Raw genomic sequence first — 23,943 nt, 5'->3', positions numbered from 1 at the left:
ACCACCCCGTTCATGCGTAAGTAAAATGGAAACAACACTAGGAATTACCTAATTGTACTGTTGTGAAGAATAATGAGTTAGCATGTATAGCGTTTAGATCTCTGCCTGGCACAAAGTAAGCACCACCTAAGCAGGTAATGTTCTTAAGTGAACATTGCTGAGAGGAATGCACTACCCTACCTCTCCACACCAGAGTGGATTACTGGCTTCAGTGTAATATTGCTATTCAAATTGTATGCAAAAATGCTCACCCTTTTTTTCCCCCCATTTGTTTAATGAAAAAGAGATTTTGAAGCTGTTTTAGAAAAAAATACTAAAATATTATTTTAATGTAAATAATTATTAGATGGAGATTTGTAATACCTACCTCTCCCCAAAAATTATACATATGTGCTAAAAAGATTGGCACGTTTTCAGCATATATTAGTAATAACTTATCAAGCATGTGAAAGCATTGTCTAAGTTTGACATTTCTTCAGTCCATTTCAGCATATTGAGGTGGAAACCTAAAGACAGGGGTTCTAGATATGGCTTCACTATGAACCAAAAACATGAGCACGGGCAAATCTCTGAGAGCTGATGCAGAACTCCCTGTGAGGTCTTTATTTAGAACAAGGAAGACTTCAGATACAGATGGGTTTGCATCTAAGGGGCAGTATGGTATAAATTACTTCATGCACCTCACTCCAACCCATTTTAGAAGGAACTTTAATATACTTCCCTAACCTTGCTTGGTCTCTGCAGCCAACATTGGGATTTCTACTTGGATTCCACTTGCATAACCATCTTGAAGTGCCCCTTCTTGATGTTCTTCTCATTCCTGATGCAATGGTATCAATTTTAAACATCTCTTCCCTTGAGCCCAGCAACCCATTTGTTACAACAGAGCAAGGTTAACCTGAAGATGCTCTGACCACAAAAAGGGTGCTCCCATACTACCACCACTCCTCTCACCTGTCTGCGTGCTTCTGCCATACACACACAGCTCCGCCTTTTTACTCCGCTCCTTAGAAGCTCAAACTTCTGAAACCCTCTGTTCATCCAGGCTCATTTACCCGCTTGCTCCACATCCTTGTGCCCTTCCCCCTCCCGCCCAAAAAAGTGTGTTTTTCTACGGCTTTTCTCAACATAAACTCTGTGATGACTTTCTTGTCCCTCTTTCTATAATAAGAAGTAATCACAGGATTACACATATGTTGAAAATACTGTATATATAAATCCACGTTCTCCTTAAAGGCCATTTAAGTATATGGACTGATTCCACTGAGTATAGATGATCCTATTTAAGGTACTTAAAGAAAATGATTTCAGTTATCTCACCTGTAAGTATTTTAGAGCTTAACGTAATAGAACCTCAAAGATAATTATCACAGTTTTGCATATTTGGAATTATTTAAAGGGAAATAATAGGGGAAAATATGTAAAGTTTGAGAGAAAAGAAGATCAGAGGGGAAAAGCTTAGAATCGCCATATCCATGTCAATAAATTTAAAGAGACAGAGCTTGATTTCTATTGATTTAGATTATGTCCAATAATTTATTTTTAAAGGGGTAATGAAAACATTTTACATGAACTGAGTCACATTTATTTTGTAGTGTCTTAGACCCTAGAATTTGATGCAAAATTGTTTTCCTATATTTTCTCTTTTATTTATATTTTGTTTTTCACTTTCAACAAAAGTAATGCATGATTTAAACATATATATATATATATATATATATATATATATATATATATATACATACATACACACACACACACACACCGTATTTTTCGGACCATAAGACGCTCCGGACCATAAGACGCACCAGTTTTTAGAGAAGGGAAATGAAGAAAAAAAGATTCTGAAACAAATAGTGTCCTAAAATATTTTATGTGCATTAAAACCCAACATCACAGTCATAAACACATGTAATCAACCCTGTAAAGTAAACAGCAGCATTTAGAACCATTTTAGAGCCGGGCAAGCACACAGAGACCACACAGAGCCGGGCAAGTAAAAAAACTTTTTTTTTAAAGTATATGTGTAGGCTATATTTGGACCATAAGACGCAGGGACTTTTTCCCCCCACTTCTGGGGGGAAAAAGTGCGTCTTATGGTCCGAAAAATACGGTGTTTGTGTGTGTGTGTGTGTGTGTGTGTGTGTGTGTGTGTATACACACACACACACACACACACACACACAGAGAGAGGAAAGGAGAAGGGGAGAGAGAGAGAGAGAGAGAGAGAGAAAAACAGCAATTGTAAGAGATAATCACTGATTGGCTGCCTCCTACACAACCCCACAACCCAGGCATGTGCCTGAACCAGGGATCAAACCATGACCTGGTTCATAGGTAGACACTCAACCACTGAGCCACACCAGCTGGACTTATTGCTTAAAGTTTTTACAAATATTTTACAAATATGGCCCTGGCTGGTTTGGCTCAGTGGATAGAGTGTTGGCTTGTGGACTGAAGGGCTCCGGGTTTGATTCTAGTAAAGGGCACATGCTGGAGTTGGGGGCTCAATTCCCAGAAGGGGCGCATGCAGGAGGCAGCCAATTAATGATTCTCTCTCATCACTGATGTTTCTGTCTCTTTCTCCCTTTCCTTTCCTCTCTGAAATCAATTTTTAAAAAAGTTAAAAAAATATTTTACCAATATGTAACCTAAGTAGTGATAGGCCTCTATAAATGGCCCTACCCAACATATACACACATGCAAGATAATCACTAAGCTGCTGGTGTATATTCTTCTAGATTTCCCCCCTGTATGCAGAGTGTCCCTCAGGTGATAGCTCAATTTTGAATATGAAATGTATTTAAATAAACACTGCCTTCATAATTATTCAAAGTGTGTGTATACATTTTGGGGGACACCACACACACACACACACACACACACACACACACACACACACAATCAGCATGTTTTTAAACAGGAAAGATTCCATCACTTACCAAAATAAGCCCCGATATGAGTGAGGAAGTGCCTGTCAGGGCCACGTAGAACTTCGGTGTTAATGTATTCAAAAACATGCTCACTGAAAAAGGAGAGAGACAGAGAGAAGGTCACTTGGGAAGCAGACAAATAAACAAGCAATTACCATAAAGTTTGATGGATGTAAGTATAGTTTCTGTGCATAGAATTTTATGAAAACATATAAAAAAGAACGCATCTCAGGCTGGGAGCTTGGGAAGAGGACTAGGAGAATAAGTAGGCCTTAGCCAGACCGAAGAGGGCAGGATGAGGGATGGGAGGACAATGTGAGCAAACGGAGGGGTCTGCTTTGAGGTGCTGAGCAAACAGCACAGCCTTTCTGAGCAGTTGTGCCAGTTGAGGTGGGAAGGAACTTGAGCTATGAACCCTTTGCAAAGAAGCAAATGTGGAAAAACACAGATTCCATCCTTCCCGGCTAGGGGAATCCTCTCCATAAACCCTCCAACCTCTGTACCCACTCTTAAAGTGAAATTGACTTGTGGTCTGACATTTGTTATCATAAGAATCTGGACTAGGGGTTCTCAACCTGTGGGTTGAGACCCCTTTGGGAGTCGAATGACCCTTTCACAGGAGTCACCTAAGACCATCAGAAAACACAGATATTTACATTATGCTTCATAACAGTAGCAAAATTACAGTTATGAAGTAGCAAGGAAAGTAATTTTATGGTTGGGGTCACCACAACATGAGGACCTGTATGAAAGGGTCACGGCATTAGAAAGGTTGAGAGCCACTGGTCTAGACACACAATGTGTTCGGTCAGTAGTCATGACCTGACTACATAAGCACCTCCTGAGATACAGAGAAAGGCACAGAAGGAGAGATCAGCCTAGAGCTGTAAGACAAGAGGAGGTACAGCTGAGGTGGCTTTGCCTGGCCATTATAAAAAACAAAAACAGAGTGATTTGTTATTTCTCACACAACAGTCTGTGGAAGGAGGCAGATTTCTAAAAAGGAAAAAACAAAACATAAACCAAACAATCCTAGTTACAAACCTAGAGCTGGTAACTGCCAGCCTGCTTCTTAATACCTAAAGTTCTCAAAATTCCCCTTCTTACATGATCATTGACCCCATGTTTCCCATTATTTTAAAAAAGTCACCAGAACAGAGGATTCATTTGTTACTATAGTTACAAACACTCATATCTGTACTATGGACTTTTTAGTAAATTTCTAAGAACAAACTAAGCATTGAATTCAATAAAATCCACACTTCTAAAAGACAGAGAAAAGATTAGCCTGAATTAAAAGTGCTTTAGCAGCCCTACTAAGAACTCCCCAGAAACAAGTCATAAAGGAAGGAGAAGAAAGGTTTTCTACTGAAAACTGGCTTGCTAATCCATTCACCATCGAGAATTAGCTGATAGGCCTGGCCAGTGTGCCTCAGTTGGTTGCATCCCATGCACTAATGGGTTACCAGTTCATAACGAGGGCACATAAGCAGGTTGTGGGTTTGATCCCCAGTAAGGGTGCGTGCAGGAGGCAACCAAATCAATATTTCTCTTTCCCTCTCCCTTCCTCTCTCTCTAAAATCAATAAAAACATTTTTTAATTATTTGATAAATGAACAAATTGAGTTTTTTAGAGAGAAAAATAAACATTTCACTCATTTGTTGTTATTTCATTAAGATTGTATAGCAATAGTAATTAATACATAATTAACAGTAATTAATTACAACAGTAATTAGAACATATTTCTCTATTATATCTGGTTACAGAAAGCCGACTAGAGTTGGGAGAGATAATGATGAGCATTCAAAGAAATAGAGATACAAATAAAGAGAAAAGCAGGAACACAAACATTTAGAGCGCGTAAGGTGCTCATTTAAGATCTTATAGTCTTACTGGATATTCTGGCTAAAATCATTAAGGCATGGCGTTTGGCAAATCAATGCCTAATACTTGCCACTTCAATCTACCTATTACTTAACGTTTATAACAAAAGCACTTTCACTTATTAGAGAATTAATTTTCACATCAACCTCACTATGTCACAGCTGCAGGGAGACAAAGACCTAAAAACCAGTGGCCCTGCCCTCAAAGCTCAGCTCATGGCATGACAGGGCACACGCGGGATACTGATGACAGCCTATTAAGGAATAAAAGAGCAAAAGGAAAATAGTAGCCTATCATTGGCAAAGGAAAAGAAGCTATAAATAATGGATGTTTTTAATACTGTACTTATTTTTACTTGTGACCTTTAAAAATGAGTCCACTGTGATCTTATCATTGGTGCGTGCTGCCCCAGGGTGGAAAGGCAGGAAGCCACCCTGAAAGGGGAGGGATCTAGTCAAAGGCTTCCCCATTACATGAAGGCTGTACACACAGGCCAAACTGCCTTAAAACCGAGGAGTATCTTGACTAGTTTCGCCAGGGTCACTAGCAATTACTTTTGAAAACATGAGGCCTGATAATGTATCTAAAAATTGGACCATAACCTAAAAATTGGGGTATGTGCTTTGAAAACTGGATTTTCCTGAAATGTTTATGCACATCAATGCAACCTCTATACTTGCTGGGACTTGACAAAGCAAATTCAAGAACAAACTGGTAAAGATTAACCTAGCTTTGTGAACAATACATAAAATTCTCCTAATGTGCTATTTCAACCCAGAGACAAAAATTAAGGCTTTTCATTTGATCCAGCCGGGCACTGGTCACACTGGCTCAAAAACAGCTCACCAGTTAGCCAGGGGCAGCTCTGGGGCTGCATCATGGAGCGCCTGAATTTGCTGAACTTTAACTTGGCAAGGTCTTCTCATTTAATTAATCAGTAATTGGGAAGAAACTAAGTATGGCCCTAAGAGGAAACTTGATAGGAGGGTTACATACAAGGATCAAAAATTACGGTAAGTGACCTCTATGAATCATAGGAGAGAGGAGATAAGGAAATAATACAACAGGTGACTGTGGGAAATGAAGAATCACTCCTGTGAGCAGGAACTAGAATACCAGAGGGCTTATTCAGGAATCAGGTGCAATGGGCCTGTGAGGAGCCAGCCTCATTTCTGGCACTCGTGACAGTAAGAGCCTCCCTCCATCTTCTTCAGAGCACAAGATATTTCCAAGTTCCATTCCTGGAAACGATCTGTGAAAAGAGTGAGCCCATAACCCTGTGAGTTTGTCTCAATGGACATAGTGCATCTCACACAGAGCCCAGGAATGAAGAGGCTAAGGGAACATCAAAGAGTTGGAGGTACTGACTAGATAGAACTGTATAGCAGTTCTACAACAACCCAAAATGTGAATCTGCTTTGTCCTGTTCTCCTTTGAATGCCTCATTAAAATATGGCATGTGAAACAGAAAAAAACTAAAAAGTTATAAATAAATAAAAATTAGCAATCATTTCAAACGTTAGGGAAAATATCTCTGAAAAGAAAGGTTAAAAAAACTACTGTAAGCTTATTTAGGCTGTAAAATTGCAAAAGCATGGATGGACCTGGAGAGTATTATGCTAAGCAAATAAGCCAGTCAGAGAAAGACAAATACCATATGATCTCACTAATATGTGGACTCTAATGAACAAAATTAAGTAGTGATAGAACCAGAAACATGGACTCATGAAACAGACTGGCCAGAGCCCAAGGGCATGAGGATGGGGTGACGATAAAGACGGTGAAGGGATTCGCTAAAGAACATATATACACACTGCATGAGCAAGAGCAATAGTGTGTTGAAGGCCAAGGGAGGGGAAGGTGAGGGATGGGGAGGTGAGCAAATGAGGTAAAAAGGGGGACATCCACAATAATGTCAATGTTAAAAAATGTTAATAATAGTAGTAGCAGTAGTAGTGGTAGTGGTGGTGGTCATAGCAGCTAAACTAGCATTTAGTGAACACCTTTAATGTGCCAGGCACTGTGTTATGGACAACAGGCCAAGGAGTAAATCACCTGCGTTGTGATTTGTCCTTGTACTAAACATGGATGCTCTACAAAATAAATGAAGAGCCAGTTAAGAGACGGGTCCTTTTAACTGGATTCTAGTCGCTAGCGGAGTTATTAAACTTGAGAGTGATTTGAAGACAGCCATTTTAGAAGGCAAAGAAGTTGCTGAATTCCTAAAATGGACCATATGCTGTTGCCATAACATGTTATTCCACATGCTAATATGTAATTTTGTCTTTGCAAATCCAGTAATACTAAAATCTGAAAGCTTTTTTTTTTTTAATATGGAAAGCAAGTATCTTCATTTTACCCCAGTGAATGACATTTTTTTTCCCCCTAAGCACATTTTAAATATACAACATTTGTATGTTTCAAAAACCTTATAAAACCTGTTTTACATCTGGGCATAGCATCAGTCCAATAGAAGATTGAAAGCCAATCACACCATGGGCACTTTTTCTAATCTGTTGCTTCTGCTTCCCCTCTCCTTGACTTTCACCCTGATCTCCATGGGATCTGATAAGGTCCGAAGCTTTTATGCATCACAATTCCCTTGATAAATCCTGTGGCATTTAGCCTCGTGAGAAAAAACATAGGACATGACAGTGTATTTTTAGACTCATTCCTACGGCAAGAACCCCTCATAAATCATTCTGTCTACTCTTCCCCATACCTTGATGTTGCCATGGCAACTTTACAGGTAGGTACACTGTTCTGCTTTCCTGGGCATCTGGCTCTACTTCTCAGTACATTCTTTCTCTTCTCAGCTGTAATCCTGGGAACTCTATGAAGCAGTATTCAGTCTTCTTGGCTCCTCGCCCCTTGCTAGGGGAAAGCCATCTGTCATGCCATGAAGGATTGTCTAAAGCGAGATACCCACAAACTTCAGTAACCCTCAAGGACATGTGAAGCAAGATCTCAGATTATCTGCCCCTTTTATTTACAAGAGGCTGATAATGAGGAACTATACTGTGGTCAAAGACAAGAGAAAGGCTTATATAAGTCTAATTACATTCTTAGCTATCTAAAATATGTTTGATTTAGGATTAAAGACCATTTTATGAATCTTCCCATTTAACATCAGGAAGAAAAAAAGCCATATCTGTCTCTAGTTGGAAAAGACCTTCAGGCAGGCAGTCAGGCAAGCAGTTAGGAGCCAGTAGTCCCGGATTGCGAGAGGCAGTCGGACATCCCCCAAGTGGTCCCAGATTGAAGAGGGTGCAGGCTGGACAAAGAGATAAATTTCATGCACCGGGCCTCTAGGAGAAGATAAATAAATCCCAACAAAAATGGCTGTGGCCACAAAGCAAACAGAAGGCTTGGCTTTTACCGCAATGGAGTAAGCCAAGCTTCCTGCACACAATGGCCAGCCCAGGCCTCCGCTCAAGGCTTCAAGAGTTTCAATTATAGAAGATAAATAAATCCCAGATACCAGTGCCTCTGCTTAGGTCACTTAGGGGGTGTTGCCAGCCTGCAAACCACCACAAACCCCTTGCCCAGGCCACCCCATGCCCCAAGGGGACCCCCACCCTGATCCAGGACACCCTTCAGGACAAACCAGCTGGTCCCCACCCATGCACCAGGCCTCTATCCTATCTAATATGACCATCACTCCGACAAACAAATGGCTGCCCCCATGTGGACACAAGATGGACATCACAAGATGGCCAGCAGGGGAAGGCAGTTGGGAGGGATCAGGCCAGCAGGGGATGGCAGTTGTGGGTAATCAGCCATGAGAGGAGGGCAGTTGGGAGGCACCAGGCCTGCAAGGGAGGGCAGTTGGGGGCAATCAAGCCTGCAGGGGAGGGCAGTTAGGAGTGACCAGGCTGACAGGGGAGGGAAGTTAGGGGCGACTGGACCTGTAGGGAAAGGCAGTTAGGGGGATTCAGGCCTGCAGGGGAAAGCAGGTGGGGGTGACCAGGCCTGCAGGAGAGGGCAGTTAGGGGTAACCAAGCCTGCAGGGGAGGGCAGTTAGGGGTGACCAAGCCTGCAGGGGAGGGCAGTTAGGGGTGACCAGGCCTTCAGGGGAAGGCAGTTAGGGGCAATCAGGCTGGCAGGGGAGCAGTTAGGCATCTATCAGGCTAGCAGGGGAATAGTTAGGGGGTAATCAGGCTGGCAGACAGAAGCGATCAGGGGCAATCAGGAAGGCAGGCAGGCGAGCAATTGGGAGCCAGCAGTCCTGAATTGTGAGAGGGATGTCCTACTTGGATCGGGCCTAAACGGGCAGTCGGACATCCCTCGAAGGGTCACAGATTGGAGAGGGTGCAGGCTGGGCTGAGGGACATCCCTTCCATGCACAAATTTCGTACACTAGGCCTCTAGTGTAAAATAAGACCTGTGGTCTCCCATTGTAACTCTTTGATGCTCATCTGTATGTGCAATGAACACCAGCCTTTTATTTTTCTTAGAGCTTGGTGGTTTGGGGAGTTGAAATGACTGAACTGCTGAGTTCTAGAAAAGCCAGACGTCACCATAGTGAGCTGTAATAAACAATTCTACAAAATGGCTGCAATCAGTTTTGTAGAAGAACACTCTCAGTGGTTCTAGTGTTCACACTGGCGCTCCAACAGACTCCTCACAGCATCAGTCATGCAAAATGTGCTTGGACTGTCCATCATCTTGACAAGCATTTAGTCACCAACTCCTCATGCACTCCTCCCTTATTGGAAGTCCTTTTTTTAAATAGACAGAAGCTTTAGAAGGTTTGCAAGTTGAATGTCGCAACTCATTACCAAATGAGCCAGAATAGAGATAACTATCTACAAGTGTTCAAAATACTTGTGGCAATCAACTGGTTGAACAGATAATTATTAAAACTCAACTACATGAAAGCCCTGGCCAGGTGGCTCAATTGGTTGGTTAGAAAATCATCCTGATACGCCGGGGGTGCAGGCTCAATCCCCAATTAGGGCACATACAAGAATCAACCAATGAATGCATAGTTAAGTGGAACAACAGATTTCTCTCTCAAATCAATAAAAAATAAATGCATGGAAATAACTAAGAAAGGTAAGAATAATAAGAGTAATGAAATAACCATCCACTTTGTAAAAATGTTTTTCAGTAAATGCCCTATATTTACTAATATCAGCTAACTCATTCATTTATCCAAATGTACTTAACTTATAAAAAGTACAAGACTCTCAACTAAAATCTGGAGTTGAAAAATAAAAAGATGAGAATGACCCTCCTCTTGAGAAGGGAAAATAAGATGTCCACACAAATAACACAAGACATAATATGAAACACCAGAAAAGTGGTACAGATACAACCTAAAGGAAGAAGCTATTACTTTCAAGTAGAAGTATTAGAGAGCTTGATGAATGAGATGTCCTTCTGGGCTTTAAAAGAAGGATAAGCTTGGAGCATGAGATTGTAGAAGAGAATAGAGACAGTATGGATCCCAGACAGATATAACACACACAGAGGAAGTGAGCTGGCATAGAGGGCAGATGAGGAGAAGCAGTGGGAGAGGGAGAGAATGCTGGCTCAAATGTCAGGTTGAAACTTGATATGGCAAAGAGTGAGAAGATACCCACCAATGGCGAACAGAGACAAACTGAGGCGGATGTGTTTTGTAGTAATGAAGCAGGGTGTAAAACGGATATCTTTGAGAGTTGATGGAGAGCTCCGGTAATACCACTAGGGTGGGAAGTTGGGCATTCACATGGTGCAGTTCAATTCAAGATGTGGCTCTTAACAACGTGGCATGCAGGGTGAGAGTCTGGAGAACGTTGGTGAAGTGGAGCCAAATCAAACTGCAAATGATTAGCGACAGTGAGGGAAATTGTGGCAGCAAGCACAGGCTGCAGCTACAGTGAGTCTTGCAGGAAAGAGATGAGAGTTTATCATTAAGTGTGACTTAAGTTAAAAGAAAATATAAACAGCACCATATGAGTTAGGTGTGAATTAGGAATAAAACTCAAACTTTTAGTTCACTGCAACAAGATCCATGCTCCTAAGAAATCCTAAAAGAATGACTGAACAGCCTAGCTAGAATGGCTCAGTTGGCTGAGCATCATCCTGCATACTGATGCCAGTTTGACTCCCGGCCAGGACACATACCTGGGTTGCAGGTTCAGTCTCCAGTAGGGGCATGTACAGAAGGCAACCAGTTGATGCTTCTTTCTCACATCCATGTCTCTCTCTCCCTTTCTCTCTATAAGCATGTCCTCAGGTGAGGATTTAAAAAAAAAAAAAAAAAAAAAAACTTATTAAAAAAAAAAAAAGAATGAAGCACTTTATTTGACAGGATTTTGAACCTGACAATTATACATATGGATAATCCTGTTTGATCAGTTAGGATTAAATGGCAAAATAAAAAATAAATATATTTCCTATTATATTTATTCTGATTTTTGTACTTTCTGTTAATTTACTTGCTCTGCTTTGAAACCCTCTGCTAACTTACAACTAAAGAGTCTGCCTCAAAGAAAGATAATGGTTTGAGCAGAGAGAGAAGCAACTAGAGGCCATAGGGGTAGTAAAACTCAAATTGGATTTTTAAGTTAGCCAATTCTTTCCATTACATTCTCCAAAAGTTCAAAGACTAACTTCTCTTTTGAGTGAAAAGCTGCCCATAACAGAGGTCTGCTGTAAACTGTGGTCAGGCTATTTCCCTCTGGGTGAGGGTGCATAACACACAGAGATAACAAGCCACAGGGGAAACCACTGGTCAGGCCAATATTTTAGTAGCCAGCTGCTCTAACCGCCCGCTGTCCAAAGTAAGGCTTCATCATTTTCAAATCCAGTAACTAGATCTGGCTTTACATTTGCATCAAATGACTGGCTACTATTCCAGAGGGCACCTGAAGTTATTTCCCTCAGTCCGGGGCTGGCAGCAAATTGTAAATGGTAAATCACAAATGCACCTGTCTTTTCATGTCCACAGGTAGCAGTCCCAGTGAATTAGAGCACTGGTATTTTCAAATATTGGTAAGCCAACTTAAAAAAAAAATCTCTTAGGAGATGCAAATAAATTCCAGATGTCATCCCTAATACAAATGCCCCCATCCTTGTGGATGGCCTTTTTCTCTCTTTCAAATCTATTCTGTCTCAAATAGTTTTCAGACATCATCAAGCTTCTCTGTGAATGACCCAGTCATTGTAAATAATAATAATGATAATAATAATAATAATAATAATAATAATAAAAGAGACAGAGAAAGAGAGAGAGAATAATAAAAGGAACATATTTGTACCAAAAGAAATCAAGAATGAGAAAAAGTTAGTTAGTTAGTTAGTTAGCTAGTTGCAGGTTTTTAGTTAGCAATTGCCTAATGCAACGCATAGATCACATGTGTCAAACACAAGGCCCTCGGGCCAAATCCGTCCCGCCAGGCCTTGCAATGTGGCCCGCACCGAGCTGTCATCACTGCACTCCGCTGCGTTTCCATCACAATGACAGTTTATGACTGTTCAGTAAACCATTCGGCCCGCGATTTAGGCTGGATTTTAGATTTTGGCCCCTTCTCTGATTGAGTTCGACACCCCTAGCATAGATCCTTAGAGCCCAGGCAATTTGCCTCCAGGTAGATCAGTAGTTGATTAAAACCCAAGGGTAAGGAGGCCACAGCCCTGGGTCTGAATGAGTCAATGAACCTCATACCAAGAAATCGAGAGCCACAAACTCAGAAGCTACCTTTTACAAATGAGTATTACCCCTGGGAGGACAACCATTACATTACTATAAAAATAACCCTGTTTTAAAAGTGGATTAAATTTTTTTGTTAATCCTCACATGAGGATAATTTTCCATTGATCTTTTAGAGCAGTGGTTCTCAACCTTTCTAATGTGGCGACCCCTTTAATACAGTTCCTCATGTTGTGGTGAGGAACTATCTCGACCCACAGGTTGAGAACCACTAGCAGCGTTGCCTAAGACCATCGGAAAACACAGATATTTATATTACCATTCGTAACAGTAGCAAAATTACAGTTATGAAGTAGCAACAAAAATAATTTTATGGTTGGGGGTCCCCCCAACATGAGGAATTGTATTAAAGGGTCACGGCATTAGAAAGGTTGAGAACCACTGCTTTAGACAGAGTAGAAGAGAAAGGAAAAGACAGAGAGAATATCAAATGTGAGAGAAACACGATTGGCTGTCTCCTGCACGTGCCTTGACCAGGGCCAGGGCCTGGGAGGAGCCTGCAACCAAGGTAGGTGCCCTTGACTGGGATCAAACCCGGGACCTTTCAGTCCGCAAGCCGACGCTCTAGCCACTGAGCAAACCCGGTTAGGGAAAAAGTGGATTAATTTTTAAGGTTTTTCAAAAACATCCTAAAAAATGGCGTAAGTCAGGCGCAGGTCTGAGCCCCCATGGGGTGCCTCCTAACACTGCAGGAGGTGGGGCACCTCTGGGCCTCTAATCTCATATATATAACTAGAGGCCCGGTGCATTAATTGTGCACCAGTGGGGTCCCTCAGCCTGACTTGCAGGGTTGGGCCAAAAATGGCTCTCCAACATCCCCTGAGGAGTCCCTGATTGCAAGGGCACAGGCCAGGCCAAGGGGCCCCACCAGTGTACAATGGGGAGGGACGCAGGAGGTTGGCCAACAGGGGAGGGACAATGGGAGGGCTCCAGGACATGTCTGGCTTGTCTCACTCAGTCCCTGATCAGCCAGAGCCTAGCAGTGAGAGCATCTGCCCCAGTGGTCAGTGCATGTCATAACAAGTGGTTGAGCAGCCTTAGCATATCATTAGCATATTATGCTTTGATTGGTTGAATGACCCACTAGATGACCAGACACTTAGCATATTAGGCTTGTATTAAATAGGATAATCTTAATTCCCTAATTACTGGGCACTGCCCCAATCCTATACTTGTTCTTATTCCTCCATGGTTCTTATTAAAATGGCAGAAAAATAGAAGGTGTTCAATAAAGTGATTAACTCCTAACTTTTCAAATCATGCTGAAATATGCCCTGTCACTAAGTAGGTACAGTATTATAAGCAGCCATCTGTGGTAGGCAGTTAGACAGGCATGAGCAGAGTAGGACTAGAATAGGAACCAAGGTGGGAAATCCCAGGTACCTAGCAATGGGCAAAATTGAAAAAAAAAGGATCTTTCCACCCCTAGCTTATCCCTGGTCATGAGGTTTCGACCCCCTGATCATTCATGCAGGTCAGACTCTCCCCTGACCTTTCCACCTCTACCCTGTCGATAGTCATGTGGCAGACCCCCTTAGAGATGAACAAGGGGGCCAGAGAATCCTATCTAATAAAAGGGAAATATGCAAATTAACCATCACTCTGTCATAAAGATGGCGGTGCCAATAGTGGCCAGGGTGCTGGACACTGGCAGTGTCGCCCTGGCAATGAGCCCCAGCATCCCATGCGCTCCGGCCCAAGGAGGGAGGAAGGGTGGGCAGGCAGGCCTCTGGCCAGAGGCCGGCCAGGGTGTGGGATGCTGGTGTCATTGCAGGCCAGGCTGAGGCCTATGCACGAATTTTGTGCACTGGACCTCTAGTAGCCTCCTAAGACTCCCATATAAGTCCATGCAAGACCATTCCCTTAAGCTTTAAGCCCTCAGAACAATGAGGTTGACCTGCATCAAATAAACAAAGCCTGGTTTCTGCTGTCCACAGAGACAGTTTCAGCCAAACTAAAGATATCATCTAGGCCTCAGTTGTGTTTCACCTTCAGGCCCAGGAAAGCAGTAAGGCCAGGTGGGGTGACACTGTGGCTGACATCAGAACCAGCTGATTCCTAACCATTTCCTTCCCTAGTGGTGGCCCATCAGTAGAGACCAGGACCCTGAAAGGACACACCTGGAAAAGCTGATGAATGTTCTATTAGATCCTCCCCTGGGACCTCCCCTAAGAGGGGATAAAAACCCTGATGATCAAGTACCCAATGCACTTTCTCTCTAGTGCACCCATGCCTTACCCCTCTCCTTATCCCAGGTATATATATACTTGCTTTCTTATTTGCCTCTGTAACCTATTTCCTGAGCCAACGCAGCCCAGCCGGTCACTTCTTCCTCGGCTCACTTCTATCTCTGTGACTTTCTAAAAAAACCTTTTCCTTGCATTTGAGTCTTAGCTCTGAATGCTTTCTTAGCCAGAACTCAAGTACCGAGGTTGCTGAGCCAAGGTCCAATTGCTGGTAACATTCTGGTGCCATTTTGCTGCTAGCACATCAACTTCAGAAACGGCAAGTCGGGGGTTGGCAAACTACAGCCCACAGGCAAAATCCAGCCCACCACCTGCACCAGTAAATACAGTTTCCCTGAACACAGCCATGCTCGTTAGTTACATATTGTCTAGGGCTGCTTTCATGCTATAACAGCAGGGACAAACAGTTATAAACGAAACACTACATCCTACAAAAGTGGAAATATGTATTACTTGGCTCTTTACAGAAACATTTTTCTAATCCCTTGTCTACATTAAATAAAGTGCTTCTCTGGTATTTTCTACTAATGTTACTCCCTAATGGCAGGAGAAAATTAAGTGTGTACTCCAAGAAAGTCATAAACCTGTTTGAGGAGCATAGATTTAAATAACTAGTTGCCTCTTCAAATACTGTGGGGAAGTCATTAGTATGTCCATGATGCTGCCATTCCTCAAAACTTGACATCTGACATCCGAATTCCTCATTTCCACCTCACAAACTAACTTGTAAAAGAGTACAATCAAGCTAAATAAAAACCACTTGAAAACACATAGTACTGATTGGTCTTTACTTAGACAAACTATAACAGTAAGAAGAAGATGGAAAAAATGATTTAAAATTTCTCCTACACATTATGCCAAATCGTATCCGAAACAGTTTCTATGTGTGAAAGAAAAGAGCCACATGCTAACCTGACAAGCTCAGGGAAGGCCTGCATGGCAGTCTTGCAAACCCAGGGACCTAAGATAACCACAAAAGATGGTTTGAAAATTAAATATCTAACAGGTTATAGTAGGTAGTCAAGTCCCAGATATTTCACCTGACAAAGCTCAACTTTGATCTACTTTACTGAGACCAAATGCCTTCCAGCATCTAAGATAACATATCTGAGAAATGTCTGGGTAACTTGTAACTTCCTTTTTACCCTGGACCCCTCAGGGCACAACAAATGGCCTGGAGACATTCCTCATTGTTATTGTTATCAAGTTAATTGTCAATTGTTAATTACCTTAGAGTGTCCTCTGTATCCATCTCTGTAAAAGAAGCTCATGTTTATCACTTCACCTTTTACCCAGAGGATCCCCCCTCCGCCTCTGTCCCACCTCCCTAATCTATCACCAATGAATTTCATGTAACTCACCTAGTCCCTTTCCTTTGACTGCAATGTATAAATATAGAAATATGGCCCGCCATTCTCCAGAGCATTATCGCAATCCGTTGAAGTTCTGCTTCCCGGCATATGTTGACTGTTTGGCTCAAATAAACTCACAAAAATTCTTTACAGGTTTCAATGGTTTTTTTACGTTAACATATGAAAATGCTATTGTCTAAAGAAAATTTGAGTAAAATTAGAAACTCTAAATGTAGTAAGATGTCCAAATATTTTCTGGATCAAAACATTGAAAAGATAAGTAACTTGAGGAGCATTTAAAATCAAAACACACAGGCATGTCATAAGTGCATTATTACCTTGGCCTTAGTGAAGATTAATAAGAGCAGCAAGAAGCTCCTAGGGTTGTATTGAGCAACTAATATAGCCCTCAAAGCAGCACTATTACAGTTACTACATTCACAAAATTGTAGTTTTATTCTAATCATATATTTATTTCTTTAATCAACACTAGAGGTAGTACTACCTTCATTAGCTACTTAGGAAAAGAGTGAGGGAAGTCAGACCCTGTTGACCACATTTAGCTGGAAAGCAAAGGAAATTGGGAAATCGCAGCACTGTCCCTCCAGGGGAACTGGCAGTCCTCCCTTCCCCCATCAAGTACTGGATTGGGGGAGAGTGAGCAGGAGAGGACAGGTACAGTCAAGTCAAAATGGTGCAGGGGGAGGTGCTTGACCCTGGAGGCCTGTCAGCATAACCTGGGAAAGGAATTATTATTAGAGTGGACCCTGTACAGCCCATGAGAGTTTGGGAAGCTGATTGGCCATTTTGAATAGGCTTCTGGTTCCTCCCAAGCCTGGGAACACACAATTCCAGGTGAACAAAGAACCTCTCTCTCTCCCTTTCAACCCACCCATCCCTCTCCCCCACCCCACATCATTAAAATGTCCATGCTCCCCAAAGAATCTACAGATTCAATGCAATCCCTTATTAAAATACAAAGGCATATTTCACAGACCTAAAACAAGCACTCAAAAAATTTATATGGAACCAAGAAAGACAATGAATAGCTGCAGCAATCTTGACAAAGAACAAACTTGGAGGGATCACAATACCAGATATCAAGTTATACTATAAAGCCACTGTACTTAAAACATCCTGATACTGGCACAAGAACATGCATATAGATAAATGCAACAGAACAGAGAACCCTGAAATCAACCCAAGTCACCATGCTCAATTAATATTTGACAAAGGAGGCAAGAGCATACATCAGAGCAGAGATAGACTCTTCAATAAATGGTGTAGGGAAAATTGGACAGGTACATGCAAAAAAATAAAACCAGACCACCAACTTACACCATACAGAAGAATAAACTCAAAATGGATAAAATAATCCTATCCAATAAAAGAGTAAAATGCAAATTAACCATCACTCAGCTATACCCAGAAATCACACCCACCAGCCAATCAGAGCAAACATGCAAATCAACCAAACCAAAATGGCTGCAGCCAAGAAGGAAGCAGGAGGGAGGCTTTGGATTCTCAGGTGAAGGAAGAAGCCAAGCTTCCTGTACACCCTGGCAGACCCAGGCCTCTGCTTAAGGATACAAAGCTTCAATTATAGAAGGTAAATAAATCCCCTGCCGCTATGGAGCTAGCAGAAGGCTTGGCTCTGCTCCAGGCTACAAACTTTCAATTGTAGAAGGTAAATAAGTTCCAGATACCAGGGCCTCCGCTTGGGTCGCTGGGGGGCATGGCCAGCCTGCAAACCACCCTGGGTTCCTTACCCAGGTCTCCCCACGCCCCAGGAGAACCCCCACCCTTCAGGACAAACCAGCTGGCCCCACCCATTCACCAGGCCTCCATCTTATCTAGTAAAAGAGTAATATGCAGATTGACCATCACTCCAACACACAAGATGGCTGCCCCCATGTGGTCAAAGATCCTGCCCCCTGGTGGTCAGTGAGTATCATATAGCTACCGGTCAAACAGTTGGTCAGACACTTAGCATATTAGCCTTTTATATATATAATGAGATCTTGCTTATCTACTAATCAACACCAGAAGTTTGTGCATGAACATGTATAGTTTCTGAACATAGAAAGAAATGTGGAAAGACACAAAATAAACATTCTTAGTAGAATTATGTATAATTTATTGTTGTTTGCTTCACTATAAACTAGAAATTTTATACTATATGTGTTGTTTTCTAATCGAGGTGGGAAAATATTTTCAAAGCATGTTACTTTCATTCTTTCTAATGGAGTTTTTATGCTATTATCAACTAAAAGCCCATAAAACCATCTTTGGAGGGTGGAATTACATGGAACTTTCACTTTATACTCTTTATAATCTTTATAGTCTTAAAATTTTTATACACACATTTATTATTACTGTAATCAATAAAAGTATATGTAATTTTTAAAACAACCAATGTTATTTTTTACTTCACTGAGTAAGACTTTCTGAAGCAGAAATTTAAGGGAGTTTTAAAAGAACATTTAAATTTATTTTAGTTTAAATGAGTTACTAAAGGGTAAATTGACAGATTAAGCAACAACAGCAACAACAAAACTCTCCTATCTTTATTAAGAAAATTTTAGGAGAACTAAATATGAAAAGTTATATATGTTTATATGTATGTGAATTCCAGTTTTAGAAAGATGGTATAAGAATAGTCAATGATGTTTAATGTTTGCAATGCTGCAATCACAAAATCTTGTATGGACTCGTTTGTTTCAAAGCATTTATTGCGTATATGGGTAACACAGATTTTTTTCAAGAACCTAAAATAACGTTCCAAAGACAGAGAAGGAGGGCCATTTAGGAAGCCAGATTGATTTCATATATAATACATAATCTGCACTGAGCAATGCCACCACCCAAGCACTATTACCACCCTTCAGTGTCACTGTGGGCTGGTAACATGACTTAATTGCAGATTAAACATTGAGAGAGAATTCATCCCAATCAAATAACTAACAGAGTGGACATTGTCTTAGAATGTCCTGCATACGCTAATTCAAACTTTATCACCAATAAAAGCACCCATACAACCATGCCTCTTGTGATTCCATTCTTCCTCAAGCTTTATAAGAACAGAAATGACCCTGGTGCTGTGCATCAATCTTGCTACCATTGCAGCTGGCATGTCTTTCCCAGCTGGATAAGAATTTCTATGCTGCCGAAACCAGTTTGGCTCAGTGGATAGAGCATCGGCCAGCGAACTGAAAGGTCCCAGGTTCGATTCCAGTCAAGGGCATGTACCTTGGTTGCGGGCACATCCACAGTAGGTGTGCAAGAGGCAGCTGATCGATGATTCTCTCTCATAGATGTTTCTAACTCTCTATCCCTCTCTCTTCCTCTCTTTTTTAAAAAAGAATTTCTATGCCTCACCCTGGGCTTTAAGCAGCACTGTATAAATAATTTAAGTTACTGCAGAGTATAAGTTGACAATCACATAATAGAAAAAAATGAAAGTAACATGATAACTTGGATTCACAATTACTATATTATAACTCATTAAGTGCAATTAACTTGTATCAGCAGATGGCTGAATTAACACCTCTTATCAGCAATGCTCTTAAAACTAAGGCTGTAAAAACAATGGTTATAGTTCTTGAAATCCTTATTTTTACTATTCTATTATACCATTAAATTGTTTAAATATGAGTTGCACCTTCTTAACATTATAGAACTGCAAGCTATGCTATGAATTCTATGATAATACTGTACAAAACTATTACATAACATAGTTGCAACTAAGAGTTCTTCCCTGTCCATCAATGTATTCTTTCTATCTACATGGGACATTATTCTCTAGACTAGAAAGATCTACAAGTCAGATTTACTCTCTCGATTCAGTAGCTTAAGGTCTCTGAACCAGAAATTTTAGACAGTGGGGCCCTTTTCAACTCTAAGAAAATGGACAATTCTCTAAGGACAAATGTAGCACAGTATTTAAGCTAAAAACCACACACTTTTGTAACTCATCACAAATAAATATAGCTCACTAATAAAGAGTTCTTAGAAATTAATACTTCTTTCACAAGAGAATTCAAACCCACACGAGATAAACCCTTTTCACTGATTAGACTAGCAAAAATCCAAAAGTTTGACAACATGCATTTTTTTAGGTTTGCTTAAAATAAGGCAAATCTACATGTTGTCAATAACAATAATCCTATATGATAAAAGGTTAATATGCAAATGACCAAATGGTGAAATGACTGACCACCAGGGGGCAGACACTGAATGCAGGAGCTGCCCCCCTGGTGATCAATGTGCTCACACAGGGGGAGCACTGCTCAGCCAGAAGGCAGATGCAAGGCTGGCGAGCACAGCAGCAGTGGTGGAAGCCTCTCCTGCCTCCGGGGCAATGCTAAGTATGTCTGACTGATGGCTTAGGCCCACTAAGTCTTAAGTCAGACAGCCCCCAGGGCTCCCAGGCTGTGAGAGGGCATAGGCCAGGCTGCTACTGCTGCTGCTGCATATTATTCACTCTAAATAATTTAACTCCATGAAAATCTAATTGGGGCCTATTATGGCTTAATTTATAAGACTCATCTGTTTACAGGAGTATAAAAGCAAAGTTTCTGGATTCCTAAATGTGACTTCTCTGGCTGGAGGACACTCCTTCAGGATCTTGAATAAATTTGTTTGCTAGCCAAACCTAGTCATAAATGTACTTTTTAAAAGATACTGTTTTTAATCCCCACCCAAAGATATATTTATTAATTTTAGAGACAGAGGAAGGGGGAGGACAGAGAGGGAAAGAAACATTGATTGGTTGCCTCCCATATGTACCCTGACCAGAATTAAAGCAGCAATCTTTTTGGTGTATGGGACAACGCTTCAACCAACTGGCCCACCCTGCCAGACAGAAATGCACATTTTATACTTCTACCATCTTTATAGGGTTTTAGAGAAAAGGAAGCAATATTTATAACTTGCTAAGAATTCACAAAAAGCAATACTTATGCTAAAGGAGTTCTGACATATGAACATTCACACACACACACACACACACATTAAATCAGCTAAATCTAAATCTTGAGTTGGTACCTTCATTAGCTAAATCCTGAATTGATAATCTAGAAATGAAAAATCCACTTTCATTTTCATCAGTTTTACCAAGATATTTTCTGCATCTTTGTTTTCTAATCTATTTTTTTAATATATTTTATTGATTTTTTTAGAGAGAGGAACAGAGAGGGATAGAGAGTTAGAAACATCAATGAGAGAGAATCATCGATCATTTGCCTCTTGCACACCCCCTACTGGGGATGTGCCTATAGCCAAGGTACATGCCCTTGACTGGAATCGAACCCGGGACCTTTCAGTTCACAGCTCGACGCTCTATCCACTGAGCCAAACTAGTTTCGGCTCTAATCTATTTTTTAAATGGGACCTTCTGAAATTCTCTCGTTTCTAAGGTAGGAGATGAGGAGAAATTATTTAATTATAGAAATCCTCTGCTATTTATGGAACAACTGTTCTAGAAAAGCCTAAATCTGGAAGGATAAGTGTCTTTCTCCTGTTGGTTTCACACTGGCCCAGGTCTCATCCTACCAGACAGGCCTGAGAACAGGAGGTAGAGCATAGCAGAGGGCGCCCAGAAACACACCGTTCCTCATGTGGCTACAGGGACAACAACGTGTTGCATAAAGAGGCTAAACTTCTTATTCTTAGTCTTCCCATTAGGCTAAATGTCTTAATTTGGGAACATAGAAACTACAGCCCCTATATTATCTAGCTTCTGCTCCAATGCAGCTGCACACCTTTATTTCTGTAGGTAGAACTTCTGCCACAGATCAAGTAAAAATTGTTATGACAAGTTCAATAGACTTATAATAAATTCAAAATAAATTCAAAACCTTTAAACTATGGGTTTTTACATATGTAAGCAACCTGAAGAATACTACTTGTATAATTTTTTTCATAAATACAATATATTTGAATGATTTTGCAACTTGTTTTACAGTAATTATTTTCATCTTCATTCTTCAATATCACAAGTTAATAGTGAACCAGGCCTAAAAATTCAGACTGCTAGACTTTCAGGCTGATCTCTCTTTTTTTTTTTTTTTTTTTTTTTTTTTTTTTTTTTTTTTTTAATATATTTTATTGATTTTGTACAGAGAGGAAGGGAGAGAGATACAGAGTTAGAAACATCGATAAGAGCGAGTCATCAATCAGCTGCCTCTTGCACACCCCCTACTGGGGATATGCCCGCAACCAAGGTACATGCCCTTGACCGGAATCGAACCCGGGACCTTTCTGTCCCCACAGGCTGATCTCTTTTCATAACACTAAGTGTAGACACCTGAGAAAAGCTGGCAACTATCAAAATTCTACCACCATATGCTCTGAAAATACCTGTTGTCTATCAGGTGCCTTCAAGTAAAGGACTATAAGGTAAAAAAAAAAAAAAAAAAAAAAAAAAAAAAAAAAAAATTTCTCCCAAAGTCACACTATGTCCAGAATTTTCCAAACCAGGGTGCAAATAACATCAGAAAACCCCAATTTAAATCTGCCATGCTGCCACAACCTTCATGGCGGATTCGGATCTTAAGGAGTGGCCGACGCACAAATGAAAATGCTATATAAGAAATATGAATTTAGAAGGTATTGGAGCCCGGTGGAGCCTCTTTCTTAAAGAGACAGAGAGTCCTTGCCTAGACCCCTTTATTTACTTGAATATACATGTTCCCTGTAGCAGTTCAAAGGTAAAGTTTGGTAAACAATGTAAAGATTATCAGGTAGGGAAATTGCCTCAAGCCATTGCCCCCACAGCAGGGCAGTTTTATTCTGTTTCTCAGCCCTGCCGAATATTCAAAGTCCACTGGCCTTGCAATGTTTCTTTTTGCACTTTTATGCTAACTGCTGTTTGCTTTAGCTTCTCTAGGCAATCAGGGAGTGTTTTAGAGTCTCTCCCATTGGCCATGATGGCACAGGGAGAGATTCTTACAGTAAACATCCAAAAATCTAGAAATATGAGTAGACAGTGCCCACAAACATGCCAAAAGCTAGAAAGGTGAATGGACAGGGCCCCAGTATACCAAAATCTAAAAAGATAATTGGATAGAAAAAAAATCCTTTCCTCCCTGTTCCTCTCAGAACCATAGGCATGAACAGGAAAGGGAGATTGTTATTGAGATCAGAGTCCACCATTCTCCCAGGTTGCAGCGCCTGAATAAACATCTTTCTTTTTGTACCAGCACCTGTCTCGCCAGTTTGGCTTTCATTGAGGCAGGCAAGAGAATCTGTGTTGTCAGTTACAATATCTTCCTGGAGCATCAATTTTACTTCGTTACATGATAATTAAGTATTTGTATTCTACCTAATAAAAAGAGTAATATGCAAATTAGCCATCACTCTGCTACACCCACCAGCCACACCCACCATCCAATCAGAGCGAGTATGTAAATAAACCCAACCAAGATGGCTACAGCCACAGAGAGCAGGAGGGAGGCTTGGGTTTCCCCAGTAACGGAGGAAGCCAAGCTTTCCACCTGCCCTTGCTGGCCTAAGCCTCCACTCAAGGCTACAAAGTTTCAATTACAGAAGGTAAACAAACCAAACAGAAATGGCATCTGCCACGGAGCTGGAAAGGGCAGGAGGCTAGGGTTGCCCCAGGCAATGGGAGCAAAGCTTTCCACACAGCCTGGCCGGCCCAGGCCTCTGCTCCGGGCTACAAAGTTTCAATTATAGAAGATACACAAATCCCAAAGAAATGGCTGTGGGCCACAAAGCGAGCAGGAGGCTTGGGTCCACTCCAAGCTATAAGGTTTCATTTGTAGAAGGTAAATAAATCCCACTTTGGTCACCAAGGGGCATGGCT

At 41.2% G+C, this 23,943-nt stretch overlaps 1 protein-coding gene across 10 annotated transcripts in view; it reads right to left on the bottom strand.

Moving 5' to 3' along the window:
• Nucleotides 1-23,943, bottom strand: part of ST7 (suppression of tumorigenicity 7) — a 221,968-nt gene that overhangs the window by 115,243 nt on the left and 82,782 nt on the right. For 9 of the 10 annotated variants that reach the window (XM_036425130.2, XM_036425090.2, XM_036425161.2 and 6 more), the window contains exon 2: nucleotides 2,943-3,025. The exons of the other annotated variant lie outside the window; for it this stretch is intronic. In XM_036425130.2, the coding sequence (XP_036281023.1) occupies nucleotides 2,943-3,025 (83 nt within the window). The remainder of the gene's footprint in view (nucleotides 1-2,942; nucleotides 3,026-23,943) is intronic. 10 annotated transcript variants of the gene reach the window in all.

This window comes from Pipistrellus kuhlii, unplaced genomic scaffold (genome assembly GCF_014108245.1).
Source record: "Pipistrellus kuhlii isolate mPipKuh1 unplaced genomic scaffold, mPipKuh1.p scaffold_m20_p_10, whole genome shotgun sequence".
Lineage (NCBI taxonomy): Eukaryota > Metazoa > Chordata > Mammalia > Chiroptera > Vespertilionidae > Pipistrellus > Pipistrellus kuhlii.
Note: the sequence above shows the minus strand (reverse complement) of the source record. Positions and strands in the feature narration are given on the sequence as shown.